Source organism: Xiphophorus couchianus, chromosome 21, assembly GCF_001444195.1.
Source record: "Xiphophorus couchianus chromosome 21, X_couchianus-1.0, whole genome shotgun sequence".
In the NCBI taxonomy this organism is placed as follows: domain Eukaryota; kingdom Metazoa; phylum Chordata; class Actinopteri; order Cyprinodontiformes; family Poeciliidae; genus Xiphophorus; species Xiphophorus couchianus.
The window spans coordinates 6,124,066-6,147,657 of NC_040248.1; the positions used below are offsets into that span (position 1 = coordinate 6,124,066).

General features: G+C 37.0%; 1 protein-coding gene across 1 annotated transcript; it reads right to left on the reverse strand.

The window, feature by feature from the left end:
- Positions 1-589: 589 nt before the first annotated feature.
- gad2 (glutamate decarboxylase 2) lies at positions 590-23,260 on the reverse strand. Its single transcript, XM_028005361.1, has 16 exons — positions 22,568-23,260; positions 22,360-22,422; positions 22,130-22,276; positions 21,365-21,598; positions 20,099-20,189; positions 18,307-18,419; positions 16,124-16,239; positions 15,695-15,774; positions 14,568-14,622; positions 14,294-14,410; positions 10,908-10,972; positions 10,741-10,819; positions 10,509-10,658; positions 8,390-8,497; positions 5,905-5,994; positions 590-3,673 (listed from the first exon to the last, which is right to left on the reverse strand). Exons 1-16 carry the CDS (start codon positions 22,641-22,643, stop codon positions 3,500-3,502), a joined length of 1,758 nt encoding a protein of 585 aa, XP_027861162.1. The 5' UTR covers positions 22,644-23,260; the 3' UTR covers positions 590-3,499.
- Between the last annotated feature and the right edge of the window lie 332 nt (positions 23,261-23,592).

Below are 23,592 nucleotides of genomic sequence, written 5' to 3' on the forward strand. Positions count from 1 at the left end.
CAGAGTACGCACCCCTGTGAAAAGTGTCTGGCTTTCCACCGCAGTGAGGTTAGCTGGCATAAATCTGATGTTGTCTCTGTCACAGTGTGCACAACAAATCCACTTAGGGAGTGGCAACATAAGCTTTACTACATCTACAATATCAAATTAAAACAGACCCTTAATTCCTTTCACATTCAGACCAAAGAGCTCCAGTTACATTATGTTAGAGAATCTTTTTTTAAACATTAAATCATAAACAACCATTAGACATTGCACGTTATTTAGGTCGCATACTCTAAAGTGCACAACCTCCTGCTTTTTTCCGGAGGTCAACTAGACGATACTGAAAAATCTCTACTAAGGCAACACAGTCACAAACACGCTAAGGTACACGCCGGCATATACAGTCAAATTTCACTTGTGCACAGAAAAACACGGAGCTTCAGAGTCAAAAAAATGGCTTTGCATATTCATTTAAAACCCTAACGCCAGACTTTCACGCCTCCTAACGAAGTATTGGAGGTGACATCTGTCCGTTCTTTTTAAAGCCAGTCCCTGAAACAAGTTGTCGTTGAAACAGCGATAAGAGTCACACACACACACAAACACACACAGTGAAAAGTAAAGCCTTTTGGGCCGACGAGATGAAAATACAGGGCATCTATATCAGATATAGAGAAAATATGAACAACTTTACCTCACAAATAGTCTCTGGTTATACGTCTTATATACATAATATGTATACACAAAGATATGTACTTAGGACATCTTGTAGTTGTATTTACAGTCTATGTTTCAAAGTGATTGATAGTGTTGAGCAAATTGTGCTTTTCTACCTCAGTCTAGTGAAAATGCTACAAAACATCTGCTTTTTTTAAAAAAAACAGAGTTTCAGCAGCTAACCCTGCCTACAATAAGCTTTTATACAGATTATTATTATTATCTAAGTTATCATGTGCTTGGTTTGGAAACTTGATTATCTTCCGTTAACGTGCGCTGATATTTCACTGCTTCTTTGCAAGATTTTGCGGGATATGTAGCTTGGACCCTTAAATATTGCTTGTGAATAAAAACAGAAGCCATCTCTGTTGCTGCTTGAGTTGCTCTCCACAATAATTTAGTGCAAGTTATGTCTAGTGTTAAAGTACCCAAATCTGACCAAAACAGCAATATTGTTAATTTTATTATTGCCCTGCCTTTAAGGTAATTCTGCTTAAAGTTTTGTTATTAAGTGCTAAACATAAGGAAGAGATGCTAACATGAACATTTGGCCCTTTTCAGCTGAAGATAAAATAATTTAGTTTTGATTTTATACACAAGCAGGTTCATAGAAACATTTATTTTTTTCAGTAATACATTCCAACTTTTCTTCTCAAAATGTGATAAAGTGCAACTCAGAAACAAGCTTAGCAAATAAATATAAGTGGTAAACCATTTCATTTGTCCACTTTATTTTCCGTTCCTTTTTTCAAGTTTTACCCAAAGATTAAGCAAAATTTGCTGTTCTGACATTTTAAATTTCTGGTTTTCATCTGTTTTAATTATTGAATTTATAATAGAACTGAATCAGTTTTTGCAGGACTAATTAAGATCATCTGCAGACATTTGTGAAAGTTATTGGGAAAGTTTATTATGACGCTGGTGGAAAAGGGCAGGAGCTAAACCTAAACACAATCAACAAACTTTCAGAAAAAGAGTAAAGTTGAATAAATGGATACATTAAAATATATTAAAGTGTCTTTAATCTCCTTATGATTAAAACTATTAAGCTCTGATTAAAGTTATACTACAGTTATCAATTGGAACTACCCTGAACTTTTTAACAATCTGGAATCACTGGTTGGTTGATTAGTTTATTGGTTGGTTGATTAGTTTATGGGTTGGTTGGTTGGTTGGTCGGTCCCACCATTACCAATAGTCCCAGTTTAAAAAGTACCAAGAAGCTGCCAGTATTAAATGGGTCATCATTCCAGTGCCTTGGCCTTTAACATCATGATCACCGAGATTCTACTACATTTTGTTTTTTTAGGCCAGCATTCCTAATGAGGGGCAGTATCTTTAGTTTTACGTTGCTTGTACTAAAACAGACATTTTATGATGCACCTCCTGCATGAAACACTGTTTTGGTTTAAAGAAACTATTTTTGGTGAATCCTAGAGTATGATTTTTGGAAAATAACAGTAAAACAGTCTACTTTGCACAGAGTAAACAGTACACTAAGCATTAACAATGTGCTAAACATCAAAATGACTGCTGTAGCCATTTTAGTTACGATGCAATAAAGAGCTGGGAACATGGGACATTTTCCTCAAATTTTTTATTTTTACCTTGTTTTGACCATATCTGTTGCCATTTTATACCCATGAAAACCATTTGCTCACAGGTATTTAATCAGTGCTTTTACTTTAACTGGTCATTGAATATTTTTGGTCTATTATGGATATAAGCAATCATATTTACATTTAAATCTTATTAGTCATTTTTGTTGTGCACTATTTCCTGTGTATTATATTTTGGACTCCATTTCTGTTGACCGTTGCTCTGATTAACATTTATGCCAGCCGACATTTTTTAGAATATTAGAGATTACTACCGTTTTCAAAAACTATAACTATAATTGGCCTCCTGCTGGTAGATATTAATTATTGCAGTCATATTTTTGTAGTTTGTATAAATTTACTTTAGTCACCAAAACAAAAGGAACTGATAGTTTTATAGTGGGTATAAAACACCTTACTGCAGATGACTATTGAATAAGCAAAACTACTAAATTACAAAGGGGAAAAACAAACTTTGTCCTTTTGGCTCCATTGGGGAACAAATAAAAAAAGAAGTGGTTCCAACTTTAGTGGAATATCACCGAAAACATTTGCTTAAAGGTAATTCATGTTGACATTAGCGCCACCTGCTGGCCTTGTTTGGGTAATTCGACAGTTTTGTGTTTTCATCTTGCCTATTTTTTTCTCCAGAGGAAAACAAAGTGATATCCATAACAGTGTACAATTTAAACGTTACGTTTTAGTTGAAACAGCTTCATGGACTGGACTCTACCCCCTGCTGTACAGGCAGTTAATTAAGCTGAGGTAAAGATTAGTGCTCTCTTTGTTTAAAATTTTAAATGTTACCATAGAACACAACAACATTTGGCACTTAACAACAAACTCTGCGAATGAGAAATGATCCAAAAATCTCAGATCTCCCTCATCGACTTATTGCACAAGCATTTCATAGCACAAAAAGTACATATAAAGTCACACTGATTACACTAATCTTGCAGCGACTATACCATAAGAAAGGCAGACAGAAGCACTTTTACATTGCGCTGGACCAAGTCAGTCCACAGAAAAAGCTGCAGTACATAACTAATTAATACATTTTTTTTTCTTCTTCTTAAATATACTCTTAAATATTAGACTTTACAGGAAAAAAGAGAAATGAAAATGGTTACCAGTACATTCATGACAAACATTTCATCCATCAACGGGGGAAAGTACAGGAGGATTTGGCGAGAAGAGTCTTATAGATCGTGGCCGAGTCGCTCGATTTCCTCGATGAGGAAGTCGATGTCCTCGAAGGTAGCAGCAGGGTTGGAGATCACCATGCGGAAGAAGTTCACCTTGTCGCCTTGTGGCTGGTAGCTGACCATGGTGGTGCCGTACTCCATCATCCTGGCTTTGATGACTGGAGCCACCTGAAATCACACAAGGTTTAATAAATATTACCAACATACACACACTATATCACCAGAAGAACTCGAATAACAACTAGTGCTGTCAATTGATTAAAAATTCACACTCTAGCAAAGTGATTAATCAATTAATCGTGATTAATCACTAGGCCTAACTTTGTAAGCTTGAAATATAAATATGCACACAAACATGTTTCTTATAGGAATCAATCAATGCATCACTTTTTTTTTTTTTTAAATGCACAAAAACAGAAGACAAGACAGGCAACAACTGAGGAAACCAGAAAACATTAAATTTTTCTCAAATGCTATTGTTACAAAATGTTAACTGCAAAAACACAAAATCTTACCAAGTATTTTTATTTAGTTTCTAGTGCAAACATCTTAGTAAACATTAAATAAGACAAAACTAACTTAAGTAATTTTAGAAAGATATACAAGCTTGTTTTAAGAAAATAATTCCTTAATGTTGATGCAAAAGTTTTAGTTCCATTGGCAGATTATTTCACTTATAATAACACATTTTTCCCACGTTATAAGTTAATTTATCTGCAAATAGAACAAGAACGTTTTCATCAATATTAAGGAATTATTTATTTTTAAAAAGCTCCTATATCTTGGTAAAAACATACTTTTAATTTAGTTAGTCTTATTTTAAGTTTACCAAGACATTTACAGAAACTAAACCAAAATTACTTGGTAATATTTTGTGTTTTTGGGTCAATGTTTCATTTTACATAGTTGTAAAGTAACTCTAAACAGGTGGGGTTTTAGTCTAGATTTAAAGGAACTCGGTGTTTCAGCTGTTTTGCAGTTTTCTGGAAGTTTGTTCTAGATTCGTGGTGCATAGAAGCTGAATGCTGGTATTGTAACCTTGGCTACAACTAAGGGAAACTTACTCCACTACACATACATACAAGTAGTAGCAAACTTATTCAGGGGAAAACTGACAGATAAGATCTTATTTTCTAATTCTTCTTCATCCCTTTTTCTGATGCAGCCCTGGGCAACTGCCCATATCAAAAATCACCACTGTATGCAGGTTTTTAAATGATTAGGAAAATGTTTCATTCTCTCATGTCAAAACTGTCTGGAGATTCTCTGTTTCCATATTTAGAAAAGGTCTGAAGGAAGCCGTTTTGTTCCGAACGTTAATTTAAAAGCTCTTTGTTCATTTCCTAAGGAATTTGTGCGATTGGGCGACAGTCGCTTGTCCTCAACCAGCTGAGCGAACAGCGTAATTCATGAGATTTTGAGGTCAGACGCACAGCAACGCAACAAAAAAAAGTTTTAAAACGTTCAACTTTCATCTTTCGCTGTCGTTCGCCCCTCCCATAATGCACTGCTCTGAACTTTCTTTCTTTCTGCTTTCTTCAACTTTTAGAAACATTTTCAGTGAACACCAACATTTACAGAAACAGTCGAGACAATTTGCAGAGTATTGAAGCTTATAAAAGCCATCCCCACAAAGACAACTCAAAAGAAAGAGGTGAACACACATTTAGACAAAAGAAAATAAGAAAAAGGAAACAAACCGTCTCAGTGGAAAGCGTCTAAAATCTGTAAAGGTCATTTGATAACAGTGTTGGATTTTTTTGGGTGTCGTGTAGTGTCCGTTTTTCCTGCTTATTTCAATATGGGAATGAAGGTCATATAGATAAATCCTAACCTGTTTAAAAAAACATAACATCCTGTTAGCCAAAGGTTTGTTTAAATCACAAATTTTTAGTTTTCTAGACTCAGTTAAATCTTTTGCAGGTGTCCTGTTACTTTAAGGCCCAACCATAAAATAACCAACTTGTAGGTGATTTCCTTCAAAAAATCCGTCTTTTTCCATTTCTTCTCATCAGAATAAATCATTAAAGAAGAAGATGAAAAACTCCTCCGGTTCAGGTTTTCTCCTTAGAGCCCTAATCGTTTAAAGCTACGTCAATCCTCACAAAGTCTATGGAAAAGAGCAAAGCTGGCGACTGACGCACGTCTGGTTTGATCTCAGCAGAACATTAGGAGAGGAAACACCTGCATGTGCAAGGAAACAACCTCACCTCCATTTAAAGGCTATCACAGTTCATTCCTCATGCAGACCGCAAAGTGTTTTCTAATGTTGGGTCTTAGCAGGCGCTAATTATCAGGTGGTGTGATTGTGTTTGTGGACCTGAGTGACAGGCTTGTTGGGTTTTGGAAGGTGTGCTGGGCAGATATGGCTGCCTGGCCTCTTATCTGAGCTCACCCACCTTGTGAAGGCGCTTCTTCTTCTCCTCTTTGTCCTCCATGTAGCGGATCCCCGGGGGGAGGTACCAGAAGCAGACGTTGGTGTGCTGAGGCTGAGGGGGAACAACTAGGAATTAACCCAAACATACAAACGCTTCTTCTGGGTGAAAATGACCAACTTTTTACCACCCAGATCAGCTTTTATCAGGCCATTTTTTTAAAGTAATAATGAAAAACCTTTACATAAATTACCTGCAGTTATATCTACAGTAAAGTGCTGAAACAATTAATCGTATTGGTCATAATTGATCATTGAAATAATTGCCAACTACTTTAGTAATCAATTAATCGTTAACAGTATACAAATAAAGCCAAAACTGTACAAAAAAGAAATATATTTTACGTTTAAGATGGAAAAGGATTTGTCTGTTGACAGGGCCGGCCCAAACCTTTTTGGGGCCCAGATCAGAGTTTTATTTTTGGGCCCCCCATACCAACATGTACCATCATTAGCTTAATTTGTAATTAGCTTATGTCATACCAGTGTTATTATGGCTACTGGTTTTAACCATAGAGGAGTAATAATTTTTTAAATGCAGAGGCGTATTCAAGTATTTTCAACTATTTGAAGGTAACATCAGCTGATAAACACTAAATTTACAGAAAACAAGTTAACAAGTTTGATATCTCATATTTCTCCAACAGTGGCAGCAACCATCAGCAGGAAGAGGATATTCGCTTAGTGCTCTTGGGGGCCCCCTGGTGGTGTGGGGGCCTTGCGTCTCACCCAGAACTCCTCAAATGGCATTTTTAGCTTCCCCTGGTTCAAATTCTGTAAAAGGTCTCCTATTAAATACATTTTCTGTCCAACTATTAATTTGTTAATCCAAATAAATAATCAACAGGACTGTCCTACACTGTATTAATGTTAAGTCAAGCAGAAAGGGCTGAGTTTTTCACATGTTGGTTTTAGAAGATCTCTTTTATAAGAATACATCAATCATGTAGAAGGTCACAAAATAACCTAAAAAGAACACAAAGGCAATTATAAGATTTTCCAAAAGATGGTGATCATCAAGACCTTTTAGACCATATTTGTGCAATAGGACAAAAGTGGAAATGTTTCGGAAAACATTTTGTTACGTCTGGTATAAAACTAGTGCAGCATTTTAGAAAATAATCATCAAATATAGCAATATAATTGTCACAAAAACAGAAATAAATATACAAGTACATTCCTCTTCTTGCTCATAACTGTACTCATAAGGCAATAAAGTGTAATAAAAGCTTGAACTTGTACTTCCATTTGGGTTTCTACTGCTTCTAAGAACAGACCAAACGCTTAAAAAAACACCTCGCTGTTTTTTAGCAATAAGTTAATGTTTTTTGAAGTTTAGAAAATGTGCCGTCTCAAAAACTTTCCGACTGCTAAGCCACATTCCACAGGCTCTGTGCCGTTACCTAGCAACCTCAGCCAGGCCCAGCCCGTTACCTAGCAGCCAAAGCTAAGTTCCAGTACATTTGGTCAGCTAGTTTTACCGCTGTATGCGCTGTACAATAGCTGCTGGAAAAGGAAGTGTTCTGTTATTGACTTACCATCCAAAAATCATTGCTACACTCCTGTTAGGTGTACAGGAGGTTCCACTAATGCTTTTCAAACAAGTACAGTTGTATAATTGCACATCTTGTTTGCTGCTATCTTCACATGTGAGTGTAAACGTTGAGATTGGGGTGAGGCCAGCAGCAACTTGTTTGGATTTAAAGTAACACTCAAATAAAATGAAATCTCATTATTTAAGAATTATTTTGTGCTAAAAATTCAATAAAGATATTTTGTATCGCCCAGAGATGTATCCTAATCTGTCCAAGGATCCACAATGGGTCATTTTTAAAGCAGCTTCAGCATAAATCAAGTATTTTGTTTAGTTGATCTTCCCTCAGAGCTCCTAACTGCTGTTTTTGTGGCCGCAGACTGCCTTCCAGTGGAAAAGCATTCATTACCAGCAGCCGAACCAACCAAGCAGACCAGCTACGTTTACACAGCTGGGCCGGTCCAGTTCGTTGTACTTTCAGCCTCAGAGTGATCTAATGGCTCACTGGGGGGTCGGAGTCAAACCAACACCTGGGTCATTGCCCCAAGGACGAGGCTTTTCCGGATCACACGCCGATGCTTTTAGTCTCCGGCCTCAGCAGGGAAACAAAAGGCCTTTAAACATTACAGAGCCGCCATTATGAAAGAGTGTAGGTGTCCAACACGCCGCTCTTCAACTTAAAACCTCCACATATGTTGGTGTCATAGCTTAGCTTCCAGGCAGCAGGCTATTCATATGCATATCAGCAATTACAGGCTCTTATGCTAGCCATTAACCATAATAGCAGCACATTGTACCGCAGGCTAGAAGTAACAATGAATCCCATCCAACACAAAGCTGGAGCCAATCAAGTCACCAGTAATGACTGAAGGGTAAAACGGAGCTGGACGGACCAGAGGCTGGAGGTTTTCCTCACCTTCCCATCGAACACCATCTGGTATCCTTCTCTGTCTTTGATTTTGTTGTACAGATACTCCGACAGCTCCAAGCATTTGTCAATCTGGGCTTCGAAGCCGATGGTTCCCTGTTTGGGAGAAGATTTGGAGGTTCAACAAAACATTGGGTCGCATCAGAAATTTATCACACCACTTTCAACAAACAAACTTCAAAGTTTATTTTTTGGGGGGTATTTTTATGTGAAAACTAAAAATAGAGCATAATTAGGAGTGGAATCAACGACATGCATAATTTTCACCATTTCTACAATAAAAAACCCTAAAAAGTGTGGCGTAAAGCTATACTGCAGCTGTGTTTACCCCTTTTACTTTGATACCCATGAATAAAAAGCAGTAAAATCAGTTGAAGATCATAGTTGTGGTTTATATATTTACAGCTCTGGTAAAAATGAAGAGCCCACTGCACTGAACCCCACTGAAAACCTCCTGGCTATTTCAGCAAATACTGATTTCTGATCTCTTCCTGAGTTAAAACATTAGTATTGTTGTTTCTAAATTAACATAAACTTATTTTCTTTGCATTATTTGAGGTCTGAGAGCACTGCATCTTTTTCCTCATTTTCTGTAAATAAAAATAAAATTTTTGCTTGGTATTTCAGACACATGTCAGTAGTTCGTAGAATAAAAGAAAAATTTTCATTTTACTCAAATATATAAATATAAAAAGTAAAATCAGAGAAACTGATCATTTTAAGTGATCAGTAAGTTTTCCAGAGCTACATATATTTACTTTAATACCCATATATTAACAAGTATCAAAGTAACGGGGGTAAAAATAACTGTAAAATCCACTTTTTTGTTTTTTTCTTGTAGAAATTTAAAAAGTTATACATGTTATTGAATCTACTTTATGATTATGCTCTACTTTGTGTTGGTTTTTCACATAAAATGACCAAAGAAAATTATTTTTAAAGTTTGTAAAGCTTGCTTTTTATAAAAACATGTATATGTGTGTTACTCATATACAGTTACTCAAAAATTACATATTTTACCCCCTAATAAATAGACTGAAATAAATTTTTTCCAAGTGTTAACAGTTTTCCACTGCAAAAATACAAAATCTTACCAAGTAATTTTGGTCTAGTTTCTAGTACAAATATCTAAGCACAGTTGGAAAAAAAAACAGAATTAACTTATGTGATAATTCCTTAATTTTGATGAAAAAGTATTGTTATAACAATAACAAGATATTTTTCTCATATTAGTGAAATAATCTGCCAGTGGAGATAGTGAGTTTTCATCAATATTAAGGAATTATTGACTTAAAACAAGCAGACAATATTAATGAATAATTACTTGTGATTACTTGCAACTTTAATCACAAGTTACAACTTGCAAAAATAAATTATTTTATTTTTTTAAAAAGCTTATTTTATTTTATTAATATAAGTGAGTTATTACAAGTTATTATTTTAACTTGTAAAATAATAAAATAATGATTTTAATTATTATTAAGTAATTAACAATGATATAACTAATAATTAAAATAATTGTAATTAAAATTACATTTTAATTTTAGTTTAAATTAAAATGTACAAACATTTATCTAAATTAAGTAAATGTATCTTTAAAAAAAAGAAAAGTTATTTGTAAGTTAAACAATATAAAACAAAGGAAACTGTTAAAAACTCAAAATCTTAAAAATAATTTTGGTCCAGCTTCTAATGCAAATATCTCAGTACAGTTGAAATAAGACAAAACTAATTTTTAAGTAACTTTTCAGAAAGTTATAAAATCTTGTTTTAAGTCCTTAATATTGATGAAAAAGTATTGGTTCCACTGACAGATTAATTTTATAGCATGAAAAATATATATTGTAATAAGGAAAATAATCCTCCATTGTTTTCATCAATATTAAGTAATTATTGACCTAAGTTAATTTTGTTTAATTTCAACTGTAATTAGATATTTGCACTAGAAACTAAAAAAAAATTATTTGGTAAGATTTTGTGTTTTTGCAGTGGAAAAACTGTCAGTGTTAATACCTGAAAAAAGTTATTTTTATCTATTTATTAACAGTTAAACTGTCATTTTTGAGTTGCAGTAAAATCCACCGTGGCTGCAGTGTGCTATCCAGACCTTCGCTCTCCACATCAGCCAGAGTTTGAAGATGTCCACATGGCGTCCACACTGCAGCGCTTTGTCCCCGGTGTCGTAGGAAAGGTCGTACTGTTTGTCCTGCTGGAAGAGGTAGCAGGCGTGCATCTGGTTGCAGCTCTGCATCAAACCCTGCAAAGTCAAACCCAACAGGTTGTTCAGCATCACCTCCAGGAACAGGCACAGGAAACGAAAGAGAGGCTGCAGGGGCGACCTCCTCTCTGACGAGCAGGGCGGAGCACTGCAGGGGGACGGACATCATTTTGTGAGGGTTCCAGGTCACAGAGTTGGCCCTGCGGTCGGTAAAACAGGCAGTTGGGCATCGTAAACTCTCAGAGGATCTAATATGTTGGTAAAATAAATAAAAACACAGACGGTCACCTTTCAACGCCGTCAAGTTTCCATCGGTGTCTCCGGGACATGAGCAGACTCCCTCCCCACGCTCCCTGTTGAGAACACAACCCAAACAACTCATCGGTCATTTGGCAATAAAAACAACCAAAACAATAAATAAATAGTAATAATAAATCAAATCTGTGTTTTTTTGGGAATAATTTTAAAATTAACAACCTCACGGATGTTGATAAACAAGAACTGGGAACGACAGTTCACAGCCATTTTATAGCATTAAATTTATGTTTTTTGGTGTCTGGAAAACAAGCCTTTTCAAAAACCTCCTGATTGTTAAACTCAAGGGGCACTGCGCTGTTACATAGCAACCCCAGTCGAGTCCCGTTACCTAGCAACTGCAGCTGTTTTGTTCTTCATTGAACATGTTAGGATACAAAACATGTTCAATTAATTTTTTACACAAAATTCTTCTTAGAGAGAAGAGAAGAGAGTCTGTTTTGAGCTCCTTTCAGAATGAGCTATTTTAGGGCATCTTGTCACTTTAAATCCAATTAAAATGTTTCTAGCCACGCCCCCCCAACTCAACTTTTAAACTCACATGTGAAAATGGCTGCAAACAGATGTGCAAATGTATAACGATGCATCTTTGAAAAGCAGAACTGGAGCCTCCTGCACAACCAGCAAGAATGAAGGGGTTTCTGGATGGAAAGTCAACAACAAAACTCTTGTCTTTTCCAGCAGCCATTGTACAGCACATACAGCGGTAAAACCAGCTGACCAAATGTGCTGGAACTTTGCTTGGGTTGCTAGGTAACAGACTTGGTTACTAGGGAACTGTGCAGTGGCCATTGATTATGACTTAATCACCAAATGTTTTTTGGTGTTTTCCAGACATCAAAAAAACATCAACTTATTGTTACGAAATGGCTAAGTGTCTTTTTAACCACTTGGGCTGTTTTTAGAAATGGTAGAAACGCAAATGAAAACATAAAAATGTGCAAAATGTGAATTTTGCATAATATGTCCCCTTTAGTAGAACCACAAACACCCAGGAACTCTGACTTTAAAACATATATGGCTTCCATTCCCCCGTTGGTTAATACATCAAGTACTTTGGGGACAAAATGAGGCCCATGTCCCATTCTTGTTGCTCAAATTGGACAAAAAAAGTTTAAATCCAAAAGATTAGAAAACTATCTATGTTTTGGAGCAGCGATGTCTTATTTCTCAGCTCCCTGATCATCCATGGCAATCCAAATTTGCTTCTATTCTGAGTCCATTTTCTTTCACCAAAGAGCAAGAAAGTTAAAACTCAAAGATAATTGGGTGCTTTCTAGTTCCAAGAGTCCAAATACATATGAAGGTTGGAATGGATGAAGCATGAAAATGTCTGAAACACCAGCAGGTCTGAGTCAGAAAATTCACCAATTTAAATGAAGTGCATCAATTCTGCAAAGAACTGTAAAATATCCAACCAAAATTATGACAGAAGCTTGTTATATGGACACAAAACACTGTGAAGGTTCTCTATGGAGTGTTAAGGGACATTCATCCAAACAAAATATAAAACCAAATGAAGCTTTCCCTCATTTTTAAACATTGTTCAAATTGTTTGATGCAAAATCACTTTAACACAAAGAGTCCAGATGCAAATATTAAAAGCCAAAGTGTCCACAACACCTTTCCAATCAATCTTACATATAATATTTTCTGATATTTTAAAAGCTGAACTATTGATTGTAAAACTGGCATCGATTGTTTACAATTTCTCTGATTGTTTTCCTCCTTCTTGGACTTATTTCTAAACATTCCCATCATTCTAGAAGATAAATTACATCCCAAGAAGCTGCTATAGAAGTGAATATTGATTTGTAAGCATCGTAAAAGCACACGCTAAAACACCCATAATTCACAGCTTCATGATTCCCAAAGAATAAGTTTATTTTTTTATGGTTGCTCGCAACATGATGGACAAGGCCATTTGTGTCTCCTAATAGAGGCGTCCCCTGTCAGGACTGCTTCACCTCCATTAACAGATAGAGTTCCTCGCAGTGATGGCGAAGTCAGGGGGAGGAGATGATTTACTGCCTCTGCTCCAGTTTTTCTAATCTCCAGTGTTAGAGAGGAAATGGCTTGCTGCCTATCTGGGTCAACCGCAAGCAGACAGACATAATAGATTTGTCTGACTTTTACTAAAATCACCTCCAGAGACGCACTCTGCGTCACAGATGTAAAGAAGCAAGCAGCTAGAAAGAAAATCTCTAAATATGTTTTTACTGATTCTTAAATGCTTCAAAAATGCTTTGTATTGCCCTTGTTATATTTGAAATTATCAGCTGGGTTACAGTAAGGTTTTCAGTTGCCTTCACACTGCAGCCTAAAGTGACCCAAATCCGGATTTTTGCCTTAATGTGACCTGGATCTGTTATTTTCATGACAACCTGACCAACACAGATCGTTGTTTTATTTTATTTTATTTTATTTTTTTTTAGAAATGTGACCCGGACTACTTGGAAATGTGGTCATAAATCCGGAACGTATCTGACCTGACTCTGAACAGTTACGTCGCATTCCTCCGACCTGAACGTCATTGATACTCGACAAACGTCACTATTCTGCGTCCTGATACGCGTAAGCGAAGAAAAACAACAAACATGGCGGCCGATAACGAGGATTAAGTTGTTTATGTGGTGGCTCCGGTTGGATAACCACTTTAAAATCGTAATATATGCTCCACCGTTAGCATCTATGCTTACTTCCGCAAACACTGAGCACTTCTTCTTCTTCCTTTTTTTTTAATAACGGTTGGCAAATTTGCGCCCTCTACTGATTTGCACGCGCGCATGCGCAACATTTTCAAGCAGTTTGCAGTTCACACTGGAGATCGCATACAAGTCGCATATATTTGCAGAGTTGGTTAGTAACTACTTACATTTACTCAATTACATTTACTTGAGTAACGTTTTTGAAAAAATTTACTTTAGGAGTATTTTTACTAAGCTGTACTTTACTTGAGTAACTTTATTATGAAGTATTGCTATTCTTACATGAGTAAAATTTCTGGATTTTCTACCCACTGAATGAAAAAAATTCACTAGACACACACCTGCTGTTTTTGTTAAAGTTTTGTAAGTTTTTTATTGAAAGAAACCAATTTGGAAAAAAAAATATATTTTGCCTGATTTTGTTTTCTTGGACAGCTACTTTTTACTTTTACTAAAGTAAAAAATATGTTGAAGTAATGCTACTCTTACTTGAGTAAAATTTTTGAGTACTCTGTATATTTGGAAATGTGAACGACCATGGGAAAAGAAAAATCTCATTTCACAAAAATCTGATTTGTGTCACTTCAGGCTGCATTGTGAACGTAGCCTTAGATAACAGAACCAGTTTAAGAATTTGTCTGTTCGACTCACATCCACGTGAAACCAGACGTTGTACTTTTTGCAGATGTCAGAGATGGCGATGAGCGGGTCAAAGGCGCCGTACACGGTTGTCCCAGCTGTCGCACTCACAAAGAACGGTACGAACCCCTGAGGCAGAAAGGACAGACTACGTTACCCGTTGTAACACGAGTCCAAATTCCTCTTATTATCATCATCGGGGCTGTTTCAGCGCAACAGACCCCATAAAACCAATGCTGTATGAAGCAGGAGCCATCTTTCCAAGGCGGGGATGTGAATGTGGTACCTTGTGTTTCGCCTCCAGTATTCTCCTCTCCAGGTCGGCGGGGATCAGTTTGCCACTGCAGAGGAGAAAAACGCATTTGGGTCTAAAAACCAGGTAAAACATGTAAAAACACAAACAAAAAAGTTTGTGTTTTTACATGTGCAAAAACACAAACTTTACACTTAATCATCTAAACTATCCTTTTTATTTTTATCTATTATTTTATTTTTATTTTTTAAACCTGTTTAATTTGTCTAATTTTAATCTGTTTGATGTGTTTTTCTTATAGTATGTTGTTTTTAACTTACTTGTATAAGCAATTTACATTGTCTTTGGCTGCTTTATTAAATTGCCTTTCCCTTTAAATTGGGATTTTTTTCCTACATCACTGATGTTTCTCAGGGTTTCTATAGGTATTATATAAAATCAACCTTCCTCAAGCTTTAAATCATGTTATAATGTTATTCCCTCCTCAAAAACATAGCTGGAATGTTGCTTTGATTTTTTTTATGCATATTTGAGAAATGCTTTAATCTCCACGGCAACCAATCAACTGTTCAAAACGCCTGAGGGAACCAAGCCCCGCCTTCGAGGCCCAGCTCCTCCTCAGAGCTGCAGTTTCCAAGCTACCGAGCTTCTGCCTGCCAGAGCAGCCCTCTCCCCATTCAGCTCCTTCAGACTAGCCAGCAGCAATTAGCAACCACGTGGTGGAACTGCTGAGCTCATTATGGGAGCTACTTCTCAGTGAAAATCCTGGGAAAAACGTTGGTAAAGGGTTAATAGAAGAGCTATGTTGTGATGACTTCCTGAAGGCGGAGTTTCCGAAAAAGCAGGAGCTTCTTAAAGAGACAGGGGCCCAATTTCAAGCCGTTAAATTGCTAAGTTAAATTTGATATATAGAGCATTTTTACAACAACTGAAGGTAACATAGTTACTTGATTATGTTATACAGGGCACTATGTGGCTGGAAAACATAATACTTCCCTTTTAAGATTTTGCAAAACCTTAAAATTTGTGTTTTTGTAGTGTTTGTTGTTATTTGAGAGATTTGAACTGTTTATTAAATCTCTAATAAATATTGTAGGAAACAATCTTCGAAAATGCCAGTGAAAATAGAGATAAGGAAGTTCAGATTAAATGCATTTTACCATTCGTCTGCCTTGATGCAGATCACGCTTTCAGTCCCAATGCCAAGCGCCGCCGCTCCTTTTTTGATGGAAAAATGGCTCTGTGAGATGACAGAAACACAGCAGAAGCACCTGGATCACAGGAGGCAGAATAAATCTGTGAAAAGACACTTGTGATGACATATTTGTGTGTCATTTAATGGCTGCTGCGCTCACAGCATCGTTCAAAACGCCCTTTAAAGATGAAGGAGGGTGTCTTGTAAAGTGACAGATGCTCTCCGCAGCTTGTGACCTTCTGTTTGCTGAACATAATGTTAGCTTAAGGCCGGAGGTGTAACGGTGCTGCGCATTTGCTTTGTAGGAAAGGTGCGGCGAAGATGAGAACTGGGCTGTAAAATCTGACATTTGGTTTAAACTTTGTAGGAACAGTGTGTTCGTCTGAGTCCTTACGTGTTCGGATGTGAAGGCCACCAGTTTGGGGACGGACGACATTCCTTTCTCCTTCACTTCAGGGAACATCTTGAAGCGGGCCAGCAGCATAGCGTACATGTTGGAAATAGCACCCCCTAGAGGACAGATGGAGCAAATTCACTCTGAGACAAAGAAAAAAATCTGGGTTTTTTTTCCATTAAAGCAGGGGTCCCCAAACTTTCTCCTGTGAGGGCCACATAACTTGTCCCTTCTCTGATGGGGGGCCGGGGTCAGTTTGTAACAGAAAAAGTGTGACTATTGTAAGAGTGCTAAACATAAAAATGTATTGTTTTTCAGAAAGCACAATCAAATAACCTTTTCTGGATTCTTCAGAGAACAAAAGTCAGGAAATAACACTATTTATGAAATAAATAATAACCAAATAACACTGGGTTCTCCACATAAAAAAAAGGGTTAGGGTCAATTATATGCATGTATAAAATAGTTACTAACTAGTAGTTAATAATAAATAAAGTTCATTACTAAGGAACATTTATTTTATTGCAAAAGTCCAACTTATCAAATAAAAATGCACATATATGAAAATACTCTGGTATTGTTCAGGGGGCCGGACCAAATGTGGAGGCGGGCCGCATCTGGCCCGCGGGCCGTAGTTTGGGGACCACTGCATTAAAGGATGCTTAAATAATTCGTTTTTTATTTGAAAGTAGGCAATATTTGAATATAATTCACTCCAATTATCTCAATTTATGACAATACCAAAAAAAATCCAAAAATGAAAAAGCTAAACCCCATTGAAAACCTTGTGGTTTTTCCACCAAATATTGATTTCTGAACTCCTGAATTAAAACATTAGTATTTTTGTTTCTAGATTAATATAAACTTGTTTTCCTTGCATTATTTGAGATCTGAGAGCACTGCATCTTTATTATTATTTTGACCATTTCTCATTTTGCGCAAATAAGTGCTATATTTTTTGCTTGGAATTTCAGAGACATGCTGTCAGTAGTTCATAGAATAGAATTAAAATTTTCATTTTACTCAAACATATACCCATAAAAAGTAAGATAGGAGGAACTAATCATTTTGGTTTTTTCCAGAGCTGTAGCTAGTTTTGTAAAAATTTCACATGAAAACCAATTATACATTCTGGAAGAGCTGAAACTAAAGTTCAAATCATACCAGGGGGAAAAAAAAGTGCTCTAAATTTTTGTTAACATCCTTTTGAACTAGGGCTGCAACTTGTAATTATTTTAGTGATCGATTATTCTGACAATCAATTAATCAGATAAAAAATTGCACATTGGCACGTTTTTATAGAAAATTAGAAATGCATTAAAATGCAAATACTAATAATTAAATTCCTTTATAAAATAATAAATGAATGTCTGAAATGTAAGACGCTTTTATTTAGTGCTTAATAGGGATTTTACTTATTTATTTTTATATAATTTGAAGCAAATGAAGCTATAACTAAGCCACTTGAGGAGTTCTGGTAAAGAATATTTACATACCCAGGTTTTTTTTTTGTCTTAAATGTAAAATGTATATATTTATTGTACAGTTTTGGCATGATTACTGCTCTGAGAATGTTGTTTTGTCAGCAAAACTTGTCGAGTCTGTATATTTTAGTTAGCAATTAATTGTTCTCTAACTTAGTTGAAGATTATTTTAATAATCGGATCTGATTAATAGGAGATTAAAGTCAGAGGCTGAAGTTGAAAAATAGGCGCAATTCTGAAATTAAAGTAAGATTTAATTTAAATTTTTTTTGACGATTATGTGTATCAATTATGTTCAAGTTGCTGAAAAAAATACTAAGAGAAATAAGGCTGTTTTTTAAAAATTGTTTTTAGATTTTTGAATCCCACCCCAGGAATAACAGTGGCCCCCTTCTGGCCCCTATGCAAAGCTTTCTGGATGCACCCCTGGTCTTTGGATGAAAAAGAAAAATGTCCTATTTAGAGAACAATTTGAGCAAATTTAGTCTCTCTCACTGCCAGTAACAGTCATCAAACTTCATCGTGTGTCACCAGAAGTGAGAGGGTGAGGAGGGGGTTGTGGATGAGAATAATAAAAAACAATTTCATGCTAATTGCCCTTGAAACTGGTTCCCCTTATATCATCAAAATGCAAATTGACACATTATGACACAAACAGCAGGGTCTGTTTCACGTAAAAAAAAAAAAAAAAAGACATACCCGGTGAGAAAATGCCGTCTCCTCGCCCGTCCGACCAGCCAATGATCTCTCTCATCTTCTTCAAGGTGACGTACTCCAGCAGCACAAACACAGGCGCCACCTCATAGGTGAACCTGCGTTACACAAGACGCGTCACCCAGGTTTAAAATAATGTGGTGCAATTATGACTCATCACCAAGAGAAATAACAAAGATTTCTCTCTGTCATTTTAGCTGGAATTTTGCAACCTTTAGGAAAAATTTTAAGAAAAGGGGAAATTTGGCTCTTAGATTTAAATTTTTAGAACAAATATGCATGTTTATGAATCATACACACTGATATAAAAATGCTTTCTCACAGCTGTAACAAAACACTAGAGAGTCTAAGAACTTGTGAATCTTTTAAACTTAAAAGAATGGCTGCTAGATAATCAAATATGCAGGCACTAATCATGTCATTCTTATTTTTATTCTGCATTTTTGTTTTGCTTTTGTTTGAACTTTTGCATACGACTTTTTAATCTTTTAAAATTTGTAACTTTATATCTTCCTTTTAGATTAAAAATATCCTCTTGTTTGTCATTATTATTGTCATTCCTCTTTTAGGAAGAAGCTAATTTTTCTGTACTGCACTGTAATAATAGACATGTTGCAATGTGACGTCACGCACGCAACTTCCTCCTGCTAGGCTATAGCTGTCAAGTTATCAACATAACTCGCTAAATCTTAACTGTACACATGATATATAAAATAAAAAGAGATGCAGTGCTTTGCTACTAATTGTCAACACTAAGACAACAAGATAAGAAGGTCGGAAAAAGTTTTAATTAAGGAAAATAGCGGGAGAGGGAAGTAGGTCAGTTATGCTAGCTTAACTTTGACAACCTTAACATGTAGATGTGCTGCGGAGTTATGTGTTTAGGTTGTTAAAAATAATAATATGGCGGCCAATACAACAGCTCTCTGACAGATCATCAGTAGAGAAGGGGTTTAAATTAGCTAATCAAGCTAATCAGCCACAGCTGTATTAGATTAGCTAATAGCAGCTATAGCTAATCTAACACAACGATCATTTGTTAATAATCACAAAATAAACAATAAGCCTAAAAATATAATACCGCAACGGACTGAATATTGTGTTATTTGGTTGGGATAGTTAGTTAGTTGCTATGCCAACGGGTCTATGACTAGCATAGCCGACACAGAGAGTGAGAAAAAAAACAATACCAGTGGTTTTGAATTATTCTTCAACGTTTTATGCGTTATTTATCCTTTGCTTTGGCGTACTGCGCTTTATTAACAACACCTACAACTCAGGTTTCATTTTGTTAACGGAATTGTTCTACCGCGGCTATCTGGCATTGTGCGCATGCGCAAAACTTCCGGATGTAAACAAAAACATAGAACGTATTTATTTTTATTGATTGTACAGATGAAAACTAGCCTCTGTGGCGAACTCTGACATATTATGTGATGTGAATTGTCCGTTTTGAAATAAATACACAATATTTATTCTTTTAGCAATAGGTGGGACCTATACTAAACCTCCCAGAGAGTTTATCATCCCGAAAACATACATCCAGAATTAGCTTCTGATTAGCTCTGAATTTAATTTCAGAGCTAATTTTCTTCCCTTGAATCCCCAAGAGGATGAGAGGTGAATGGGGAGGGGTAAAGGGTAGAGCTGGGAGGGTGATCGGGTAAATAAAAAGCTGCTATCTGCCCCTGCAGACGCAGAGCAGGAAATGGAAATTCATTGTCATCGCTTTGGTTATCGGCGCTCAGAATCGCGCTGAGGCAGGCCGCATACTCACATGTTGGTGTTGGCCGTGGATGTGAGCCAATCGGCTGCCAGCCCGACCATGTCTAATCCTGTGGAGAGCTGATTGAAGTACCTGGGATGCGCTGGAAAAGAAAGGAGGAGGAGGAGAGAGAGAAAAAGAGACAGGAGGAAGAGGAGGAATGCAATTTAAAAGGCTTTTGTTTGGAAAACTGCATCAGAACTGTCATTTCAGAAATGCTTTAATTACAGAGCGGGAAGGAAGATGCAGCGAGGCTTTCTGAATAATCCGCGGAAATGATGAAAACATTCACTGGTGCAGAGGGTGGTGCTGGGATTTATTAAAGGGTAAACACCCCAAATCTGCACCAGTGCTTCATAATCAAGTTTTTTATTCATCAATTCATTTTAAACTTAAAACATATAACATTAGAACCACAACAGAGCTCCTAAAATAAGCAGTAAATTGGTTATTGTGTGATCAAAACAATAACGGCTGTATTCTTTATTTAGGGCTGCTGAAAGGTTTCTGATCCTGCTCCTGTAAACGTCACTCAGCAGAGAATAATGGACTTGGCCCATGAAGCCTGATTATTAGCCTATTATCTGCCGCCTGCTGAACCAGATTTACTGCGCCGCCGCATTTATCGGTCTGGTGGCCATGCAGCAGCAGGACGAGGAGGAGGGGGAGGAACAGGAGGACATTAAAACGAAAGGAGGACAACTTCCATGTTGACTCTCCTTCCTCTCTCATTTTTATTATTAAAACGCAGAACATTCATTCTACGTTTTCTGGGCAGATTTTTTTAGTAAAATATTTGTTCTCTAAATTTTTCTCTCTCACATATATAAATATATGTACAAATACATACATTTATATATATTTATATATTTTTATTTTTACATCAATATTTATTTATATATATTCTAATTTGTGTATTTTATGTCTTTCTATTAATTTATTCTAAGTGTACCAATTTAGAGATGAATTGCGCAGCTTTAGGAATTTCTTGCAAAGCAGTACATTTTGCGACTTATTTTTTATTTTATGTTTTGCTTTAACATACGAATACATATTTCAAAAACGACAGATTTTCATATAAATACTCAATTTCGTCATTTTCCTACTACATTTTATGTACTTTTTAACTCAAATTATCATTTTAAAATGCTTCAATCGGATTGGAGGCCTCCATCCAAACCAATCATTTGAAACAAAGCGCAACCATCCGCGCTTCTATTTCACTTTTAATGCGCAAAACAGTCAAATCCAAACATAAAGGCGCGTAAAAGCGCTCACCTGTTTTGATGGCGTATTTGAGAGTTGCGCGGCAGCTGATCAAGATGTCATCCAGCGTGGCCGGTTCGTCCTGCAGCTCCCAGTTGTTCAGCTGCAGCAGCTCGTTGGGATAATGAAAATCGATCACTTTCGTTTCCCGGTCGAACGACTCGACTATGTAGGCCATTAAAATATCCACGACCTCCTGCAGGAAGGTCATCGTTTTGGTGTCGCCGTCCATGGCAGGCAGCAGGTCTGAGGCCAGAAGAAGTATAGAAAATCACGTAAACATGAGGGATTTCTAAACACGACGAACGAGGGGGGAAAAAACCCAAACGTAATCATTTCAAAATAAATTATTCCTGTGGAAAATTTGACGCGTGCTTACTTTTTTTTAAAGATGTAAATATTTGTGTTTTCCTAAGATTTTTAGACTTTATGAGGAGATAAAGGTGAAGGTGACCTCTGAGGAAAAATAAATAAATAAAAAGTAAACGTATTTTTCAGACTATTCACATCGTTTATTTATTTGTTAACATTGTATTTTAACTAAATATGACATAAAATATTCACCTACAATAAATAGGCCTGAGGAGAAGTTTTATTTTAAACCCTACAGTTATTTTCTGCTATATTGAAGAAGGAAAACACAATAAAAGGCCTTAATTTGGAGCATTTGGTTGATTGAGAATTGAGAATATTCTCACAAAAACGTGAGTTTTTTTTTTGATAGTGAAATTAAACACTTGCAGTCGCATTAATTGGCGCAGTTTTTGCGCTGTTTACCTGTTGAGTAGAGGTCTGAGAAGCCTACATCGGTGCCTTTGGTGCAGGTGCAGGATTTGTTGCAGCCGCAGCTTCCCGCAGCGGTCTGCGGCGGCTGCATGGCGGCCGGCTCGGCGGGTTTCTCCCCTTCTCCGACATTTAGCAGCGCTTGGGGGGAATAAAGAATCCCAAAATGACTCAAAACCTCCCACTACATTACTGAGATATTAACACCAGAATCGTAAACGTACCACATAATTTTGATCCAATTCCTCCGGATAATTTCTGGGCAGCTGCTTGGCACCAAGCCCTGGCTGGAAAACATAAAAATATTCACCTTTCGAATTATTTTTTTAACTTTTACGTAAAGATACACAAAAATATGCTAGATTAGATTAAAAAATGGAAGGCCAGAGACAAAAAAAAAAAATCCTCCAGAAGGAATAAGAAGCCACTCACGGGTGCTGGGGCTTTGACTCCCCGTGTTGGCCCCCGCATTTTCCCCGCCGAGGGACCAGAAGCCGTGCGATGCCATTTGTCGCGGGTTGTTAGGAGGTGCGGGAGGCGCGGGGAGCAGGCGCAGAGCCCATCCACACGCAGCTGATCGCGGCCGCTGCGGCGCTGAATGTGACCGGAGAGCCGCCGCGCATCCGACTCACCGCTCCGTGCGGCGTGGGAGAGAGCGCGTCAAAATCACGAAACACAAAGAGCGTCCACAGGTGCGGGATGCATGGAGCTGCGTGTGCACATAAAAATCCGCAAAAAAAAAAAAAAGAAAGAAAGGAAAAAGAAAGAAAGAACAGAGAGGCGCGTCTTATGTGCGCGCAGGGATTAAAACAGAAAACAGAACAAAAAAAAAAACAAAAAAAAAAAACAAAAAAAAAAACAAAGGAAGTTCTGAATGAAATGTTGCACCTTTTCAAACAAAGAAGAAACTCAAGTGTTGATGTGGAGGGAACCAAACACAGATGTCTGTAAATACTCAAACACTCGCAGCCGCGCAGAAAATTTCACGTCAGCAAAGAAATTCCTGCGTGATTCACTCCAGGGTCATGACGAGCCGCGTTGCGTGGCGCGTCGTGACTCCGTCCGCCCCCAACATTTCGTTCCCCTGGAGCGCCCAACTTCCCTGCGCACAGCCGCAGAATGCCAACTAATTCATCCGCAAGGCGATTGCGGAGCTTTTTCTTTTGACGACCGGCTGCTCTAATTGGCCGCCTCCAGAGGAGAAACCTGCAGGGCGGGGAGGAGAGCAGAGAAGCTAAGCACAAAAAGACAAAACAGTTCAAAATATCCAGCATTACTCACGATATATTTTACTTCAAGAGCTGTGCTCATTACTGCGGTTATTGAGCCAAAATATCTGACATTTGACAGAGAAAAAGCAGGAAATTCATTGATTTATCTTCACTATTTTGGCTTCTTTTTGCCAACTTCATAAAAAATTAAATAATCCACAAAGATAATTCAAGTGCAAATAGTTT

What these genes read in the sequence shown, in the direction of transcription:
- gad2 (XM_028005361.1), bottom strand. Translation starts at nt 22,643, where the DNA reads ATGGCATCGCACGGCTTCTGGTCCCTCGGCGGGGAAAATGCGGGGGCC. An exon ending in AAACTTGACGGCGTTGAAAG is followed by an intron (nt 10,820 to 10,907) that starts GTGACCGTCTGT and finishes TACCGACCGCAG; the next exon opens with GGCCAACTCTGTGACCTGGA. An exon ending in CCCTGCTCGTCAGAGAGGAG is followed by an intron (nt 10,659 to 10,740) that starts GTCGCCCCTGCA and finishes TTGACTTTGCAG; the next exon opens with GGTTTGATGCAGAGCTGCAA.